Source organism: Carcharodon carcharias, chromosome 5 (assembly GCF_017639515.1).
Source record: "Carcharodon carcharias isolate sCarCar2 chromosome 5, sCarCar2.pri, whole genome shotgun sequence".
NCBI lineage: Eukaryota > Metazoa > Chordata > Chondrichthyes > Lamniformes > Lamnidae > Carcharodon > Carcharodon carcharias.
Window position 1 is genome coordinate 198910998 of NC_054471.1, and position 21484 is coordinate 198932481.

The window sequence follows — 21484 nt, forward strand, 5'->3', positions numbered from 1 at the left end:
CCCCAGTACTGGTGTCAGTGCCCCACAAACCAGAACCCACTTCTCCCACACCAGGTTTTGAGCCATGCATTCATCTCCCTAATCTGATTTGTCCTATGCCAATTTGCATGTGGCTCAGGTAATAATCCAGAGATTATGACCTTTGAGATTCTGCTTCTTAATTTGGTGCCTAGGTCCTCACACTGACTATGTAGAACCTCCTTCTTTGTCCTGCGTATGTCGTTAATACCAGCATGGACCATGGCAACTGGGTCTTCCCCCTCCCATTGCAAGTTCCTCGCCAGTCCCGAGCAGACATCCATCACTCTGGCACCGGACAGACAGTACAACCATCTGTACCCATGCTCTTTGCTGCAGAGAACAGAGTCAATCCCTCTGACTATACCGTCTCCTACTACCACTACATTCCTGTTTGCTTCCCCCACTTGAATAGTGTCCTGTACCACGGTGCCATGGCCAGTGAGCTCATCCAACCTATAGTCCCCACTCTCATCCAAACAAGCTGAAAAAACTCAAACCTGTGGACAATTGTAAAGGCTGAGGCTCCTGTGCTCCTGCTCTCTGAGACCCCTTACCTGCTTCGCTTACAGTCACACTATCATGTCCCTGACCACTGACCAAATCAGAAGTCCCTGTCCTAAGAGGTATGACTGCCTCCTGGTACAAAGAATCCAGATAACATTCCCCCTCCCTGATGTGTCGCAGTGTCTGTAGTTCAGCCTCCAACTCCAACGCTGAGCTGAAGCTGCTCTAACTTCAAACACTACTGCAGACGTGTTTGCCCTGGATCAAGTTGGCATCTAGGAGCTCCCATATGCTTCAGCTGCAACACATCACCTGTCCTGACATCCATAATGTGTTGTAATTAACTATTTAATTATTTTATTCAATTATATATTTTACTTCTGTCTTTATACATCTTATTAACCTTACCACCAGCTGCTAGACTATTTTTGAACCTTAGGAATAGAATAAACTTTAATCACTTAACACATACTCACCAAATTCCTAGCTTCTGCTCCTGTGGCAGAGTATGACCACTTCCTAAGGCTGAGAAAGTTAAAAAGCAGAAAGCAAAAGAGCACCTCTTTCCCTTCCTTCCCTAACTCCCTCAATTACACAACTCCCCGCACTCTTCTAAATTGTACTTCTTGCTATAAACTTTACCGAAAACTCTTCTTTCCCCCTGTGAACCGATTTCCCACTTTTAACCAAATTCCCAAACATACTCACTGGGTCTGTCTTACTCAGGCCGAAGTCTTCCCTTATCGATCGTGCGCCTTTTACCGATCTAGATTAGATTTTGTCTGTATGTTTTGTTACATAAAGCAACTTGTGGTACACTTTCCTCTTGCATCAATCAGAATTCACGCAAAATCACTCAAGCCAATGCAAAGCGTTAAGGAATTTCAAGTTCAGGTTTCATCCGGCACAAGTCGAGTTTGCACTAATTTGAGAAACATCACACTGGAGGCTGGCCCCGATTGCAAAACTGACCGGATCCCCAGATTAAATTAATTATGGTGAGTATGTAAACCCAAGTGGTGTGTGGTGTAGTAATGAAGGATGCAAAGCAGCAGGCGTGGTTAAAGCTCCGCATCCCGCATCTCCGCATCAGTATGCCCGTTTGTGGGCCGTCGGGGAGGCTCTTAAAATTACGTCTTTTGGACACAAGGTCATGAATAGGAACTTTTTATAGGAATTAAATATTTTAAAAAGTTAATTTACTGAGAAACTGACTACTTTGCACCGATTAAAACAGTAAATGACTTTGGATTTTTTTTAGTTATTTTCAATTGAAGTCAGGTTACTAACAGGTGGTGAGCTGAACATTCTTATTAAATTTGATTTTTTAAAAAACAACTATTTTCAGCTGTATTAATAAAACTAAAAATATTAAATACATCAATGAATATTTATTAATTACAGTCTAAAATGCTGCCTGATTGCCATGGTTCATGGAAGATTTTACATTAACAAATAAGTTTGAATGGAAACTTGAAGCATAAAATCAATTCAGAAAACTGATGCAATTGTGCCTGGACTGCCACTTGTGCCCAAAGTGGAAACTCTATGCACTTACATTTCTCATGTGAAAGAACCTTTCAGAACACTTCAGAAGGTATAGAGAAGACAGAAAAGGCTAGCACCTGATTTTATTTTGTTTTTCAGATACAAATTGGGAGAAAAACCCAAATCCACTATTACAACGCTGTAAAACTGTGGAGTGAGAAAAGTGAAACAGGTGCAATGTAGCAAAGACTGAATAAAGCAGTTGTAAAAATGTCATTAATGGTTATATAAAAAAAAAACTAGACATCAGACAGAATTTATTGGCACCTGGAGAGCTTTCCAGTAAAACTAAATAATTGGTAGCGTTAATGTTGTGATGTGCACTGTGCTACTTATGAAATTGAGAGCAGTTTGAGGTGCAGTAGAATATATCGATATATGGTTCAACAAGCTGTCAAAATGATTGATGAATAACTGCTGTTGATGTAAAAGCATGAATGAACTGGTGATAAATTACTCTACCCAATGACTGTGTAACCAGTGGAAAAAGATAAGGTGTTGATCAGGCACTTATTTGTTTTTTCGTCAGCTGGAAGTCTGACACGGACATTAACATGCTGTTATTCTTGCTAAGTTTCATAAGCCTCATTTCTCATTCCTATAGGTTCCTATCCTTGCTGTTAGACTACAGATGCTTTGTTTCAGATCAGATACCAGCCCTTCAGGATTTATTATCCTCTTATTTCATATCTATGTGCATGGCTGAAGGAAAAGAAATACGTGATATTTGCCCTCTAAAAAAGTCAAAACGGAATTTTCAATGATTGAAAAGGATGCGGTAGTGCAAGTATGAATCAATGATGTTCACAGTGTGTTATGAGAGCATTAACTATCTGCAGTAGCTCCTATTGAAGCATATGCCAGCAAGCACAGGATAACAATGCTCAGATGCAAAACCATATGCCTAGGGATGCGGAGCCTTAATCACGCCTGCTGCTCTGCATCCTTCATTACTACACCACACACCACTTAGGTTTACAAGCTCTCGCTGTGAAGCTGTGGGTGCTCAGGTATGAGAGCTATTTCATCAATGCACCAGTAAGCAGGTCAATAGAGGGCAAATTCTCAAAATCAATAACCAGTGTAACGAAAGCAAAATATTACAGATGCTGGAAATCTGAAATGAAAGCATAAAATGCTGGAAGTACTCAGCAGGCCTGGCAGCTTCTATGGAGAGAGAAAAAGAGTTAACATTTTGTGTTGATGGCCTTCGATCAGAACCATTGTAATGAGATTTTGAGTAGGTTCACCTCTATTGCACCCAGGACAGGTCTCAGTAAACATGGTGCTAAGACAAGTTTGAAATCTTGCTGGTGAGAGGAATTATGTATTGCTTGCTGGCATTAATACTTGTTTCATACAAGCCAATATGCAACAACAAGTCTGATGATGAGGTGCTGTTTAACTACTTTTGATCTTACCATGTGGTGATGTATTATAGATGGTTCTTGTGAAAAAACTGCAATCAGCAGCAAAAAATGCTGTCACTGCATCAGAATCAGGGGAAATTAACATGAAAAAAAGATGTGCAAATATTTTTGCTTACAAATTCTTGGGTAATTTTGATTATTACAAGTACAATGGAAAAGGAGTCACCTGCAGTTAATCACATCTTTCCCTTTGAACATCCTTCCCCCAAAATATCTAACAATCCTACATAACAACAGGAACCTGACAATGTAACAGTTACCTTGCTAAATATATCTCAGCGCCAAGCCTAATTCTGTTTGAGTAAAAACAGAAAATTTTTCTTGGACCTCTTGAATATGTTAGTGAAGGATGCATGCCAGGAAATTTGCTGGTGGCGAGTGGAGCAGATGTGAGGCCACCTCGACTCAGTTAGTTTCTGGTTCCACATGCAATTTATCTCCTTGAAGCAACAACTGGAGGCCACCATCAAACAGCGAAGTTAATTTTTAAAAAGTTGCCATTCTGTGAAACCAAAGGGAGCAGGCACACTCCACTGTACACTTCTGAAAACTTCTGTCCGCTCATGCTCAGCAACCATCCTATCCTCTTCCCTTTCCCATTACTTACCCGAGGTCCAATCCTGGTGTCGCAGCAGCTTAAGCTTGATATCTGGTTCACCAGAGCTGCCTGGGCCATCCATTAGGTGTCAACAGTTCTCTGAGCTTATTAAAATGAGACAGGCCCACATGTTTGGGGACAGGGATTGTTCCATGTATCCTCTTCATGCCAGCCTAGCTGTATTATCTAATTTGTATCTCCAGAAAATCCAAAATTTGAAGTCAGTTTTTATCAACAGCAGGTAGTAGGAAGAAAGATCACCAAACTGTCAAATACATACCATCACTATGCAGCCACAGAGCCTTTTAGAAACATAGAAAATAGGAGTTGGAGTAGGTCATTCGGCCTATCTTATTGGTCAAATGTTTCCCATAAGCAAAGTTTCACATGAATAAAACCTGTGGCTTTCTGCTTGCCATGTGTATTGGCATCCTTCCATCTATGAGAGATGTTGGATATGCAGTAAAAAATCAGGGTGCTGGTTAGCTGGTTAGAACTTTCACAACTAATCGCTAATTGCAGCATATTGCTCACTGGAGATCACATGAGATGCCCATCAAATTCTCCAGGTTCTTCTGAAAAGTGTGGAATATCATTCCAATAATCAGACCAGTGGATGCAGATTAAAACTACTGGGTCAGGTTTATTTACAGAAGCAATTTATTCTTTCATGGGATATGGGCATCTCTGGCTAGGCCAGTATCTATTGCCCAACTCTAATTGCCCTTGAGTGGGTGGTGGTGAGCCATCTTCTTAAGCCGCTGCAGACCCTGTGGTGTAGGTATACCCACAGTGCTGTTAGGGAGGGAGTTCCAGGATTTTGACCCAGCGACATTGAAGGAACAGTGATATATTTCCAAGTCAGGATCGTGTCTGGCTTGGAGGGGAACTTCCAGGTAGTGGTGTTCCCACCTGTCTGCTGCCCTTGTCCTTCTAGATGGTAGAGGTTGCAGGTTTGGAAAGTGCTCTCGAAGGAGCCTTGGTGAGATGCTGCAATGCATCTTGTAGATGGTAAACACTGCTGCCCCTGTGCATCAGTGGTGGAAGGAGTGAATGTTTAAGGTGGTGGATTTGATGCCGGTCAAGTGGGCTGCCTTGTCCTGGATGGTGTCGAGCTTTGTAAGTGGAGTTGGAGCTCCAGTCATCCAGGCAAATGGAGAGTATTCCATCACACTCCTGCCTTGTAGATGATGGACAGACTTTGGGGAGTCAGGAGGTGAGTTCTCTCCACAGAATTCCCAGCCTCTGACCTGCTCTTGTAGCCACAGTATTTATATGGCTAGTCCAGTTCAGCTTCTGGTCATTGGTAACCCCCAGGATGTTGATGGTGGAGGACTCAGCGATGGTAATGCCATTGAATGTCGAGGGAAGATAGTTAGATTCTGTCTTGTTAAAAAGGGTCATTTCCTGGCACTTGTGTGGCATGAATGTTACTTGCCACTTAACTGCCCATGCAGGTCTTGTTGCATATGCACATGGACTGCTTCAGTATCTGAGGAGGCACAAATGGTGCTGAACATTGTGCAATCGCTTCAGTATCTGAGGAGGCACAAATGGTGCTGAACATTGTGCAATCGCTTCAGTATCTGAGGAGGCACAAATGGTGCTGAACATTGTGCAATCGCTTCAGTATCTGAGGAGGCACAAATGGTGCTGAACATTGTGCAATCATCAGTGAACATCCCCACTTCTGGCCTTATGATGTAGGGAAGGTCATTAATGGAACAGCTAAATCATAAAGCAAGATACTGAAAAAGCGGAATAGTAATAATAATTAGGTGTTTATCTTTTACAGCAATAGTCCTATTTCTCAATGAATATCATCTTATTCCCCTTTCCTTCAACCACCCATCTAACCTATACTTAAATGCTCACACGAGGGTTATTTTTTATCTTACTGCCCAGGCATAAAACTAGTGTTGTGAGTCAATTCAGTTCTATCTAATTGTGCTGAGGGAATAATTGCCCTCTTTCTAGACATTTCTATAACATTTTTTTAAGTTACACCATACAAGTTCCGTTCAGGTCTGGTGTTGACTGTGCAGGTTTCAGCAGAATGATTTTAATGTCTCATACATACGAACTGGGGGCAAAAGTAGGCCATTATGATTGATGTTATGCAATAGCCTAGGTCACTAGTTGAGTAAATAAAAAACCTCCTCTAAGCTCCATTTTCACAATACCACTAGTAAATACTAAGTTAATATATTGGATGGTCAGGGGTCATTTTCCTCTGAGTTCCTCCTCATTTTGGGACAGTAAAAAGAGCTGAATGAGTTCTTGAAGGCTACCTGCCTCAAATCCACTGTAAATTAAAACTGCATCTCACTCCCCTCCCAAACAACCTCCAATCCTCTTTAAAACCCCCTAGATGTATTTATTGTCCCATGTAAATGAGTCAAGGGGATAAAATCACACCTTCAACTTATACTCATCCATCGTAGCTTTAAATACAAATTTCAGAATTTAGGGAGGTAAGTTTAACCTAATCCATCCAATGAGAAACTGGTTACCCTTTTGTATCTTGTTAGCCTTCATTTGCAAGTCTTGACATGCTATATTTGATTACAGGAGGCAACTCAGCCAATCCCAATCCTGTCGTACCTCTCGCCCTGTGCATATGCGCACATTCAGTTAAGGTCATTGAATGATTAGGAACAGGGACCTTGGGAAGGATTTTCCCCATCCAAATCCTGGGACACTATGACCAATTGTGTTACATTACATAGCTCTTGAACCTGGTTACACAGCTTGCCATTGCCAAGTGGCTTAGTTTTCAGTGGACCGCTCATCCACATATATCCCATATACACAGGTTTGTATGTACTTTTGCAAGTTTGCATGCAGAGTAGGTGTTATGTAAGCTGGTGGATATCTGTAAACTATGCTTTATGGAAATAACATGTTAAGCACAGATACCTTTTTAATTTGTTTGAAAGCCTTAACTGATGAACAGATGTACTAAACAAATATGAAATTGCATGAAAGAATTTCAAATATAAGAGATTTCCATTTTTGATTGATATAATTATCTCCATTAAGCAGTTTGCTTTCCTCACTTTGCAGCCCCTTTTCCAGTTCAAAGGAAGTCTACCCAAATTACCCATTTGACAATGGAAACAATGCCAACTCCATTGAATTGGAGAGATATGCAAGCCAGCACTGCCACAGCAGATCTACATCTGATATTGAAAACAGAGAAAAGCTGCAAGCAAGAAGGAAACTCTACGTTGCTGCTATTATTTGCCTGATATTTATGGTTGGAGAAGTTGTAGGTGGGTATGATGTATCTGTTGTTAAATTGGACTTTTGTTTCTATTTATAATTTTCCAAAATTACCCTCATCCATTCATAAGCAGCATCAGCGGCTGAGGGGCAGGCCCATGACCAGGTATCCCAGGCTAACTCTGGATGTCTATAAACAGTGCATTCGGTGAATGGCTAAAACGTCTTAAATGCACAATTTCTTCCCCATTTCCTCCCCTCCTCCCTCCCCCCCACCACTCCTCACTCCTCACCTCCACCCCTCACTCCTCACTCCCCCCACCACTCCTCACTCCTCACCTCCCCCCCACCACTCCTCACTCCTCACCTCCATCCCACCACTCCTCACTCCTCACCTCCCCCCCACCACTCCGCACTCCTCACCTCCCCCCACCACTCCTCACTCCTCACCTCCACCCACCACTCCTCACTCCTCACCTCCCCCCACCACTCCTCACTCCTCACCTCCACCCACCACTCCTCACTCCTCACCTCCCCCCCACCACTCCTCACTCCTCACCACCTCACCACTCCTCACTCCTCACCTCCCTCCCACCACTCCTCACTCCTCACCTCCCCCCAATCACTCCTCACTCCTCACCTCCACCCCACCACTCCTCACTCCTCACTCCCCCCACCACTCCTCACTCCTCACCTCCCCCCCACCACTCCTCACTCCTCACCACCTCACCACTCCTCACTCCTCACCTCCCCCCACCACTCTTCACTCCTCACCACCTCCCCCCCACCACTCCTCACTCCTCACTCCCCCCACCACTCCTCACTCCTCACCTCCCTCCCACCACTCCTCACTCCTCACCTCCCCCCAATCACTCCTCACTCCTCACCTCCCCCCACCACTCCTCACTCCTCACCTCCCCCCCACCACTCCTCACTCCTCACCACCTCACCACTCCTCAGTCCTCACCTCCCCCCACCACTCTTCACTCCTCACCTCCCTCCCACCACTCCTCACTCCTCACCTCCCTCCCACCACTCCTCACTCCTCACCTCCCCCCAATCACTCCTCACTCCTCACCTCCACCCCACCACTCCTCACTCCTCACTCCCCCCACCACTCCTCACTCCTCACCTCCCCCCCACCACTCCTCACTCCTCACCACCTCACCACTCCTCACTCCTCACCTCCCCCCACCACTCTTCACTCCTCACCACCTCCCCCCCACCACTCCTCACTCCTCACTCCCCCCACCACTCCTCACTCCTCACCTCCCTCCCACCACTCCTCACTCCTCACCTCCCCCCAATCACTCCTCACTCCTCACCTCCCCCCACCACTCCTCACTCCTCACCTCCCCCCCACCACTCCTCACTCCTCACCACCTCACCACTCCTCAGTCCTCACCTCCCCCCACCACTCTTCACTCCTCACCTCCCTCCCACCACTCCTCACTCCTCACCTCCCCCCCACCACTCCTCACTCCTCACTCCCCCCACCACTCCTCACTCCTCACCTCCCCCCCACCACTCCTCACTCCTCACCACCTCACCACTCCTCACTCCTCACCTCCCCCCACCACTCTTCACTCCTCACCACCTCCCCCCCACCACTCCTCACTCCTCACCTCCCCCCACCACTCTTCACTCCTCACCACCTCCCCCCCACCACTCCTCACTCCTCACCTCCCCCCACCACTCCTCACTCCTCACCTCCCTCCCACCACTCCTCACTCCTCACCTCCCCCCAATCACTCCTCACTCCTCACCTCCACCCCACCACTCCTCACTCCTCACTCCCCCCCACCACTCCTCACTCCTCACCTCCCCCCCACCACTCCTCACTCCTCACCTCCCCCCCACCACTCCTCACTCCTCACCACCCCACCACTCCTCACTCCTCACCTCCCCCCCACCACTCCTCACTCCTCACCACCTCACCACTCCTCACTCCTCACCTCCCCCCACCACTCTTCACTCCTCACCACCTCCCCCCCACCACTCCTCACTCCTCACTCCCCCCCACCACTCCTCACTCCTCACCTCCCTCCCACCACTCCTCACTCCTCACCACCCCCCAATCACTCCTCACTCCTCACCTCCCCCCACCACTCCTCACTCCTCACCTCCCCCCCACCACTCCTCACTCCTCACCACCTCACCACTCCTCAGTCCTCACCTCCCCCCACCACTCCTCACTCCTCACCACCTCACCACTCCTCACTCCTCACCTCCCCCCCACCACTCCTCACTCCTCACCTCCCCCCACCACTCCTCACTCCTCACCTCCCCCCCACCACTCCTCACTCCTCACCACCTCACCACTCCTCAGTCCTCACCTCCCCCCACCACTCTTCACTCCTCACCACCTCACCACTCCTCACTCCTCACCTCCCCCCCACCACTCCTCACTCCTCACCACCCCACCACTCCTCACTCCCCCCACCACTCCTCACTCCTCACCTCCCCCCCACCACTCCTCACTCCTCATCACCTCACCACTCCTCACTCCTCACCTCCCCCCACCACTCTTCACTCCTCACCACCTCCCCCCCACCACTCCTCACTCCTCACTCCCCCCACCACTCCTCACTCCTCACCTCCCTCCCACCACTCCTCACTCCTCACCTCCCCCCAATCACTCCTCACTCCTCACCTCCACCCCACCACTCCTCACTCCTCACTCCCCCCACCACTCCTCACTCCTCACCACCTCACCACTCCTCAGTCCTCACCTCCCCCCACCACTCTTCACTCCTCACCACCTCACCACTCCTCACTCCTCACCTCCCCCCCACCACTCCTCACTCCTCACCTCCACCCCACCACTCCTCACTCCTCACTCCCCCCACCACTCCTCACTCCTCACCTCCCCCCCACCACTCCTCACTCCTCACCACCTCACCACTCCTCACTCCTCACCTCCCCCCACCACTCTTCACTCCTCACCACCTCCCCCCCACCACTCCTCACTCCTCACCTCCCCCCACCACTCCTCACTCCTCACCTCCCTCCCACCACTCCTCACTCCTCACCTCCCCCCAATCACTCCTCACTCCTCACCTCCACCCCACCACTCCTCACTCCTCACTCCCCCCCACCACTCCTCACTCCTCACCACCTCACCACTCCTCACTCCTCACCTCCACCTCACCACTCCTCACTCCTCACCTCCCCCCCACCACTCCTCACTCCTCACCTCCCCCCCACCACTCCTCACTCCTCACCACCCCACCACTCCTCACTCCTCACCTCCCCCCCACCACTCCTCACTCCTCACCACCCCACCACTCCTCACTCCTCACTCCCCCCACCACTCCTCACTCCTCACCACCTCCCCCCCACCACTCCTCACTCCTCACCTCCATCCCCACCACTCCTCACCCCTCACCTCCCCCCCACCACTCCTCACTCCTCACCACCACCCCACCACTCCTGCCAACCCCACCAATTGTCTACAATTTCAGGAAGAAGAATTCAGTATTATCTGCTTGTTTCTGTCACCAGCTTCACCCCTAGACTTCCATCCCTATTAAAAATCAGAAGCATCCACCAATATTACACCCAGTCACACATGTTTCTAGGAAAAGTAGATACATTTCACCACTACAGTATCACAAATTGGAGCCATCAGCAGAGAAAATCTCAATGTTATTTCTCTGGTTACAATGTGCTCGGCAACCATCACATTCCACATAGAGTTCAATCATTTCTGTCAGTGTTTATTCTCATTATCCTGCATCCTGCTCCTGTCCTGAAATTTATCTTCTGAAGATGCGAATAAATGCAGCATTATCAAAGATTCAGTAGCCTAGGGATTATGTTCCTGGACTTGTAATCCAGAGGACTGGACTAAAATGTGATTTTTGTACCCATCATGCCAGTTTGAGAATTTGAATTCAGTTTTAAAAAAGTAAACCTGGAATAAAAAGCTGCATCAGTAAAAATTATGAAGAAGCTGTCAGATTGTCATTTAAATAAAAACAGCTCACTAACATCCTTCAAGTAAAGAGTCTTGCTGCCCATATCTGGTCTGGCCTATGTCCAGCACTAACATGGCTAACTCTTAACTGTCATCTATACTGGCCCACTCAGTTGTATCAAACAGCTAAAAAGAATAAAGCCAAAGGGACTGCTTGGATGTGGCCTATGCACCGAATCAGGACATAAGTAAGAAATACCTAGCCCTATAAATCCTACAAAGTCCTCCTCATTAACATCTGGTTATTTAGGCCAAGGTTAGGGAGCTATCCCAGAGACTAATTAAGTAACATAGACTCACATAATCATGCCAATTCCACCCCTGAGTATGCCCTATTCTACTGGATACAGCAAAAGTATGGATCTCAACAACATCCCAATTGTTATTATTAATATTATTATTGTTAGTACTGAACACATGTGCTCCCGAACTATCCACATCTCTCGTCAAGCTGTTCCAGCACAACTACAATACTCACATCTACTTGAGAATGAGGAAAGTTGCTCAGCTACGCGCGGCCCGCGATAAGCAGGTCAAACCAATTACCTACTGAGATAAAAGCAAAATACTGCGGGTGCTGGAAACCTGAAACAAAAACAGAAAATTCTGGAAAAACTCAGCAGGCCTAACAGCATCTGTGGAGAGAAAAACGTAATTAGCGTTTTGAGTCCGAATGACTCTTCTTCTGAGCTAAAGAGAAGTAAAAATGCGATGAATTTATATCGTTTAAGGGGGATGGATCAGGTGAAGCTGGATAGAAGACCAGCGATAGGTGGGGGTAAAGGAGAGATTGACAAAGATGTCATGAACATAAGGACAAAGGGAGTGTTAATGCTAGTGGTACGGGCTAAAGGAGGTGCTGGTAGTAGCATTAAGGTAAGAAAGCAGAATATGATAACAGGACAAAGGTAAGCACCCTGAAAAAAAACAACCTCGATTCTCAGCCCCTTTTTACCGCCTTTTTTCAATATTCATTTCTATTTTTTAATTTTAATTTTTTATTTTTTTATCCACTTTCATTTTTATTCATTTATTTATTGTTTTATCCCCACCTTTTATCCTATTTTCGATCTTTTTTCCCCACCACCGTCTCCGTCCCCCCCCCCCACAAGAGCCATCTGTCACTAGTTCATTCCAGAGTGCTTATCTTTGTGCTGCTATTATTACATTCTGCTTTCTTACCTTTATGCCACTATCAGCGCCTTTTTTAGCCCTTACCACTACTATTAACACCCACTTTGTCCTTTTGTTCATGACATCTTTGTCAATGTCTCCTTAGCCTCCACCTATCGCTGGCCTTCTATCCAACGTCACCTACTCCACCTCCCCTTAAACAGTATAAATTTCATCACATTCCTACATCTCTTTAGCTCTGAAGAAGAGTCATACGGACTTGAAACGGTAACTCTCTTTTTCTCTCCACAGATGCGGTTAGACCTGAGTTTTTCCAGCATTTTCTGTTTTTGTTCCAACCAATTACCTATTCACCCACTCTCATTCATCAACCACATGATGAAAGGAAACATCCACTGTGCTATAAAGTGACTCTTACCAATAAAATTGTGTTATTTTTATCACATGTAAGTGACATTTTTTTTGGCACAAATGACATTATTATGTACTTGTTGCCCTTGGGTGGGATATCCTACACCCGCCCGTCACCACAGTCTTCCAGTCCCGCCGCAAGTCCCAGAACTTCTGGCTGGGGCACCACCTCGCCCGCGGTGGGTCCCGCCCGCAACAGGCTGGAAAATCCCAGCCCTTGTATACACGTTGATGCAAGTGGGAAAGATCTTGTTTAACAACTTTCCTGGGTAGGTAATGCCCCTTTAACCCTTTATGTGCTATGGATGAAATAACTTAAATGCGCACTGTCAGATTGTGGGAGTCACTAAAAAACGGTATTACACTAATTAAACAATCCCATTTTTGATTTTGGGCAAAGTTTTAAATCTCACATGAAGCAGATGCATCAATAATCTTTTAAATTTAAAAGGACATTAACATCATTAAGATTACTGTCTTTAGCCACAGGAGCAGAACTTAATATTAGAAGTTATTAAAATATTCAATCAGTTGCAATAGCACAATGCTTCCATTATTCAATAAGGTCATGGAAGGTGAATCCTATTAAGTGAGCTAACTCTGCCATAAATTAATATCTGCACATGATTACAACATACTACAGGTCGAGTATCCTGTATCCAAAATCCTCAGGGCCAACCGCGCTTCGGATTTCAGATTATTTCGGTTTTCGGATACCGCATCTAGATCTAGGCCTACTTACGTTACAATGGCCAAAGCCTAGGCTAGCTAAAGTGAATAAAATGGCTAGAAAAGTAAGAAGTATCACTGAATAATAAATACAGGGTATCTGTAATAAGTTTCCACCCATGGTGTCATCTGTGACTCTGCATGATTGGTGTTGAGTGCAGACAATTGACTAGAATTCCCACGCTAAAAGTCAGGTGAGGTCGACAAGATTCGGTCAGCGAGATTCGTGTCAGCTTGGGTCATGTTGGCTCAGGTCAGGGATCTCTTGTGCTGAAAGGAATTAAGAAATTAAGGATAGTATTAGATTCAAAGAAGAGTCATATAAAGTCGCTAGAGAAGGCAGCAAGCCTGAGGACTGAGAGCAGTTTAGAATTCAGCAAAGGAGAAACGAGAGATTGATCATGAAGGGAAAAATAGACTATGAGAGTAAACTTGCAAGGAACACAAAAGAGGACAGTATAAGTTTCTATAAGTATGTAAGAAGAAAAAGATTAGTGAAGATAAATTTAGGTCCCTCACAGTCCGAAACAGGAGAATTTATAATGGAGAACAGGGAAATGGCAGAGCAATTAAACAACTGCTTCAGTTCTGTCTTCATGGAGGAAGACACAAATAACTTCCCAGAAATACTAGGGAACCAAAGGTATAGTGAGAAGGTGGAATTGAAGGAAATTAATATTACTGAGAAAACAGTGCTAGAGAAATTAATGGATAATCTACATCCCAGGGTACTAAAGGAGGTGACCATGGAAATAGTAGATGCATTGGTTGTCATCTTCTAAAATTCTGCAGGTTCTGGAAAAAAGGAGGGAGGGAAAAAACAGGGAATTACAGATCGGTTAGCCTAACATCAGTGGTAGGGAAAACGCTAGAGTCTATTAAAAAGGATGTGATAGCAGGACACTTAGAAAATATTATTGGGATTAAACATAGTCAGCATGGATTTTTGAAAGGGAAATCATGTTTGACAAACCTACTGGAATTTTTTGAGAACAAACTGGCAGAATAGATAAGGGAGAACCAGTGGATGTGGTGTATTTGGATTTTCAGAAAGCTTTTGATAAAGTCCAACATAGAGGTTAATGTGAAAAATTAAAGCACATGGGATTGGGGGTAATATATTGGCATGGATTGAGAATTGGTTAGCAGACAGGAAACAGAGAGTAGGAATAAATGGGTCTTTTTCAGAGGGGCAGGCAGTGACTAGTGGGGTACTGCAGGGATCAGTGCTTTGGCCCCAGCTGTTCACAATATATATCAATGATTTGGATGAGGGAACCAAATATTTCCAAGTTTGCTGATGAGACAAAACTAGGTGGGAATGTGAGTGGTGAGGAGGATGTTAAGAGGCTTCAAGGCGATTTAGACAAGTTGAGTGAATGGTCAAATACATGACAGATGCAGTATAACATGGATAAGTGTGAAGTTATCCACTTCAGTAGGAAACACAGAATGGCAGAGTATTATTTAAATGGTGATAGATTGGGAAATGTTGATGTACAAGAGGGACCTGGGTGTTCTTGTACACCAGTCACTGAAAGCAAGCATGCAGGAGCAGCAAACATTTAGGAAAGCAAATGGTATGTTGTCCTACATTGCAAGAGGACATGAGTACAGGAGCAAGGATGTCTTACTGCAACTATACAGGGTCTTGCTGAGACCACACCTGGAGTACTGTGTGCATTTTTGGTCTCCTTACCTAAGAAAGGATATACTTGCCGTAGAGGGAGTGCAGCAAAGGTTCACCAGACTGATTTCTGGGATGGCAGGATTGTCATATGAGGAGAGGTTAGACTGACTAGATCCGTATTCACTGGAGTTTAAAAGAATGAGAGGGGATCTCATTGAAACGTATAAAATTCTGACAGGGCTGGACAGGCTGGATGCAGGGATGATGTTTCCTCTGGCTGGGGGGTCTAGAACAAGGGGTCACATCTCAGGATACAGGGTAGACCATTTAGGACTGAGATGAGGAGAAACTTCTTCACTCAGAGGGTGGTAAACCTGTGGAATTTTCCACCACAGAAGCTATGGAGGCCAAGTCACTGAATCTTTTTAAGAAGGAAATGGATAGATTTCTAGACACTAAAGGCATCAAGGGGTATGGGGAGAGAATGGGAGCATGGTGTTAAAATAGAGGAACAGCCATGATCATATTGAATGGTGGAACAGGCTTGAAGGGCTGAATGACTTACTCCTGCTTCTATTTTTCTACGTTTCTAAAGCTTGGATGTGGCCGGTGAGATTCTGTCGGTGAGATATGTGTTGGCTTAGATCGTGTTGGCACAGGTCAGGGACTTCCTGTGCCAAAGGTCAAGTGCAGTTGCTGAGGTTTGTGTTGGCTCAGGTTGTGTTGGCTCAGGTCACAGACTTCCCACGCTAAAGGTCGATGAGGTTCCAAAAAAGTGGTTTTTCGGTGGGATCAGTTTTTGGATTTGCAGATAAAAGATACTTGACCTGGTGTTTAAAATGGTTAAAAAGAACTTTCATTTCAGGCTCTGCTAAAAATAAACAAATGTTAAATAAATGTTGCATGACTTTTCTTAAATGGCAGGCTCTGTGATAAACCCTTTGTCGATTGGAAATGACAGTGGCTTAAAAAATGATCCACTGTGTGCTATAGTGTTTGGTGTGTGACGATGTGAAATGAAGCGCATTGTAGATCTTTAAACCTCTTGCTGAAAGGCTGGAGGTTTACATGGATTGTAAAAAGGCATGTTTCCTAACACTTTTTTTCCAGCATTCATTTTGTTTGTGCTTTGAAGATTTTGGCACCTTTGGTATTTTGCCCCTATTGCAGGTGTAATGTGTAAAACATGTTGCAAAGCCACCACAAAGAATGATTTACCAATTATGGTTCGTAATATAATGGCTGTGTGATTAATACAGAAACCCTACCTAATATATTTGCTATGTCCTGCTGTTACAGAGCTTCCATATGGCTTCTTAAATGACATTAAAGAAAGGGTTTCCCTTGCTTATTTTCCCTACCAGGTGGCTACTTTGCTCACAGTTTGGCCATCATGACAGATGCAGCACATTTACTGACAGATTTTGGCAGCATGATGGTTAGCCTCTTCTCCCTTTGGATTTCCACACGTCCTGCCACAAAAACAATGAACTTTGGTTGGCATAGGTCAGGTAGGAGAATTTTTCTTCACTGTATTTGGAAATGGGTAGATGTCTGCAAACCCTTTACATTGTCAATGCTTTGGAAGAACAAAGGCCAGGTTTGAAAAAATCCTCTTCTTGCTTCTATTTAATAGACTTATTTCATATAATAGCATCTCAGATAAAATGAGTTGCTTCTCTCTATGTATCCCCCAAAAATTTTGCTGTAGCAACATTCTTGTATTGAAAGCTTTTATTCAATCATTTTGTCCTGTTGAGAAAACAATTGCATCTCACTATGGTCTATATTTTTTTTACCAAATATCTTTTCTTTAAAATTATTTCTTTAGAGGCCATGATCCTAGATCAGATACTTTGGGGTGAATTGTCCCAGATTTGCACTAAGTACAGCAATGGGTGGGTTAAAGGATGTTTTACCCGCTGGCCACAATGGCGGCTTTTAACGTTGTATCGTCTCAATCCTGCCTCATTAATAATGCACTCCTGGGAAACATGATGTTTCGACAGCGAGCAGGCTGTTATTCACCCACTACACCATCACCTCGCTGCTTCATCACGCCAGGCACCATATTTAAAGTGCAGCCACGTGAATACCTCTGTGATGGGTCTTCAGACAAGGACTGCTGCAAAGAAGACATGATCTCGAAAGGCAAGAAGACCTTGAGCACCTTTCGGATGCAGTGGAGGTCCGCCGTGATGTCCTCTACCCCGAGTCTGGCCGCAGGAGGGACAGCAACATCACCAATCCAGCATAGTAGGCGGTGGCAGAGGTGATCAGCGCCAACGCCCTGCAAAAGGGGACAGCCACCCAGTGCCAAAAAAGGATGATTGATCTCCTCCATTCTGCCAGGATAAGTCGATCTTCTCATCACTCTCAACTCACACACTCACAAACACATTCACAGAGATCTCACTGACTGCCAGTTCAAGGGACATCACCATTCCCTCTCTCACACACACCTTCATCGTCTTCATCCCGCCAATGGGACCACTCACTACCCACACATGCCAGGTTTACTTAACATCATCTGGCCTGGCAGGCGTCCTGCCTTACATTCACTCTATCTCTATTCATGCAGGACAAGCTGGCACACAACAACAGGAAGAGGTTATAGACTGGTGGAGGAATGCTTGAAATCAAGGTTCTCATGGAGTTTGAAAATGCAGCCATCCAGCTGGCCGGCAAGGATCTGGACCGGTCCTGTGCTGACGGTGAGGTTGATGCTGCTCTACCAAGTGAGGATCCAGCAGTGCAACATCCATCAGGCAACCATGCTGTGAGTGATGTGTCCTCTTTCATAGGCCACTGCTATGCACTAATTATCTCCCCTTGCTTTCACAGGCACATCTGGGAAACAGCCAATGGAGACCGCGACCCAGGGCCTCCAATCAACTCCTGAAGAGGAATCTGAAGGCACCCTCATTGAAGACCCATCACAGAGCTCACGCACACCCTCCACACACCTCAGTGGGATCTAGCTTTAGTAGCCTTGGGATCACAATCTGGTGAGCACATTGCATTGTCTGATCCACAGCAGGCAGCGGTCTCCGGCACTCAGAGGACAGCTGGAGGCCAGAAATCTGCTGAGTCTGAGTCAGATGATGAACCCCTGGACTCGGTTATGTCTCAGTTGCTAGAGCTGCAAAGGCAAGCTCAGGAACATCAGAAAGAGGTGTCCACTCCTCAGATTTCAAGGAATGATGGAGGAGTCCATCTGCCTTAAGGCTGAGGTGATAGGGCCAGCATGGCAATACACCAATACTGGTAGGATGGCAGCTGCCAGGGAGACCTTGGTCTAGGTCATCATCCTACAGTGCGGTGTAGCTGAACTCCATTGCTGATGTGGGATGGTGGTGTCTCTGACTAGGCCAGTATTTATTGCCCATCCCTAATTCAGAGGGCATTTTTCTTTTAAAGAGTCAACCATGTTGCTGTGGGCGCAGAGTCACGTATAGGCCAGACCAGGTACTGACAGCAGATTTTCTTCCCTAAAGGGCAATAATGAACCAGATGGGTTTTTATGACAATCGACTATGGTTTCATGGTCACCATCAGACTTTTAATTCCAGATTTTTATTGAATTCAAATTTCACCATCAGCCATGGTGGGATTTGAATCCAAGTCCCCCGAGTATTACCCGAGGTCTCTGGAATACCAGTCCAGCGACAATACCACTGTGCCACCACCTCCCGCTATGTGGATAAGAGGGGTGCGAGGCAGCTCAATTTCACTCCAGCTTCCCCTTCTCCTCAGGGAGTCAGTCAGGGCCCTTGTGCACCCATAGTGAGGAGATGCACAACCTGGGGCCATCCACCCAGTTGACTCCGGGAGTGTCCACCCCATCCAAATCACCTTTTCCTGGGACCCCAGCATGTCAAGCTCCTCAGGCTAAGGAGGGAGCCACTAGCCCCCATCTTGTCAGTATCTGTGACCAGTGATGCTGTGCTCCTGAAGGGGTCTGGTGCTGAAGGCTGACAAAGGATCAGATGCAATTAAAGTTTCACAACTGTGTCTCTATGATATGACCCTGATCACAGAGCGCAAGCGAGCTGCCCTCAGCCAGACAGAAGTCATACATTCACAGAGACTAAGTGAAGATCTATGGAGTGCCCTCTCTGCATGTCGTCATTGTCCTCCTGGAATCGAATGACTGTTAGGGCCTCCACTGTGTACCCATGTCAGGAGCCTTATCACAGAGGGTATGTGCGTTGCCATCAGTCAGACTAGAGCCAAACATTCACAGATGCAATGTGAGGATCTATGGTGTCACCTCACTGCATGTCGTCACAAATCTAGCAGCTATGAGGGCCTCCCAAGCATGGTCACTTGCTGGATACTCTGAGCTCTTTGTCTTGGATTTTGCTTAATTGGTGTGACTTCCTAATTAAATCGGATACTTATCCTGATGTGCCTGCTGATTAAATCAGTCACGATCAATGACTGTGTGCTTTTAGGGTCCTCCTGCTCAGTGATCTGGCTGTTGTTTGGAATGAGCTACTTTTAAAACAAATTGCAAAGTTACATATAACTTTAAGCAAAGCGATATCGAATACAGGGAATTACAAAGTAGGCAATACTTAAAAATTTATACAGGATGTGTATAAAATATGTACATATCAATAATTAATGTTTAAAAGGCGAGGTATTGAAATATCCTTATACATTCAGTTAATACAGTCATGAGTAGCAATAATCAGCACAGTGACAAGATATTGTTCATTCAAATTTGAGTGATTGCAAGTCTTGCACTGATGTAGCAGCATCCTGCCGTTAACACTTGTCTGCCAAGTAACAATGTTTGCTTTTAAAATAACAGTCACATGATACTAAGGTACCAAAGCTTTTTCGATTAATATACTTTGATTATGTTATTAGAAACTAAACTAAGCATTAAACATCACTTTCCCTAAAGTGAGTGCATGATCCTCTACAGAGTGCATTGAGAGATTCTCATAGACTGCCATCCACCTGGCAATCGTGAAATGAAAAGAACTTCCAGTCTGACCACTGTTAGTCTCAATGGTAAACTCTAGAAAAACTTGCGCCTTGATGCATGAGGCATTTTTAACAGCGTACTGACTTCATAATTACTGCTTACACCCTTATTGGCCTGAAAAGCTAATTTTATGTTTGTGGAATGTCAAATTTGTCTATGATTAAAAATATCACATTTTTAAAAATCAGTTTATCTTTATTTTAGTTTCTCAAAAGAGTCATACATTTATTTTGCATTCTGACAATCTAAATTGAAAGTGAAAGATTTTTAGTGCTTTTAACTCCCTGGTTTGCTGTCTATGTGAATACTTCAATTTGACTGGTTGTCTACCCGCTTGCTGACATCACTGCTGCTGCGTGCCAAGACATCCCCTTGATTTGTGCCGCTAGATCTTTGTGGACAGCGTTCCTCAAGGGCAGTAATGAGTACCCTTGCTTTGCCACTGATTGCAAAATCTGGGCCATAGTGATTGTCATCTAGGGAGAATCTGGCAAGATTGCCACTATCTTGATTTGATGGGCTTTTATATCTCAAATAGAAAATCAAAGTGTAGAGATGCTTGTAGAATCTTTGAGAGTAATTTTAACCCCCCAAAATGGGTGGGTTGGCATTGAGTGATGTCTGTTTTCCTGTTCCTGCAGCTTGCCTGCTCCAGAGTGCTTCCAGCCCAATGGGTCGCCCAACCTATCATTCAGACTGACTTTCAGGTGGGGATCCTGTAGAAAACAAATGACTCAAACTGTGGAGCTAAAACTTCACTGCATGCAGGCAAACTCAGAACCACCACTCACTCCCTCATTCCCTTCTCCCACTTATGAAACCTGCCCCTGTCAATATCTGGGCCCTTGTTTCCATACAATAAGGAAACAAACAGAAAGGTTCAATGTGAAATGAATACTGGTAGCTAAAACACAAGACTAGTTCACTGGAAAAATCGTGGCTCTGGGAAGGGTTGGTTGGGGCTTGCTGATACCGTTTGAGGGTACTCAGATATTTGCTGTCATCTTCCTAAATGTGTTCTGCTTAAAGGCCATGGCTGCGCATAGCTGGAAAGGGAGGACCAGGACAGGCAAGAGATCAGTCATGCTTAAAGAGTTCACCTAGTATGAGGAGAGGGCCCTCATTACCTTTGGCCGACAATTTGTCGAAGAGGTTGGTGAGGGTGGGTTTGTTGATGTGGTGCCACCAATCCATAAGCATCATCTATTTGTTATTAGCTTTACACAGTCCCTTCCTGGTGGAGCTACATGTGTTAAGTTTTATGATACACAAAGTG

At 45.4% G+C, this 21484-nt stretch overlaps 1 protein-coding gene across 1 annotated transcript in view; it reads left to right on the plus strand.

Annotated features, from left to right (window-relative positions):
• The first annotated feature begins 1559 nt into the window (after positions 1-1559).
• slc30a2 (solute carrier family 30 member 2) overlaps positions 1560-21484 on the plus strand; it is an 80581-nt gene continuing 60656 nt past the window's right edge. The window contains exons 1-3 of the mRNA XM_041187437.1: positions 1560-1675; positions 7168-7376; positions 16574-16720. Of these exons, the coding sequence (XP_041043371.1) occupies positions 1560-1675; positions 7168-7376; positions 16574-16720 (472 nt within the window). The remainder of the gene's footprint in view (positions 1676-7167; positions 7377-16573; positions 16721-21484) is intronic.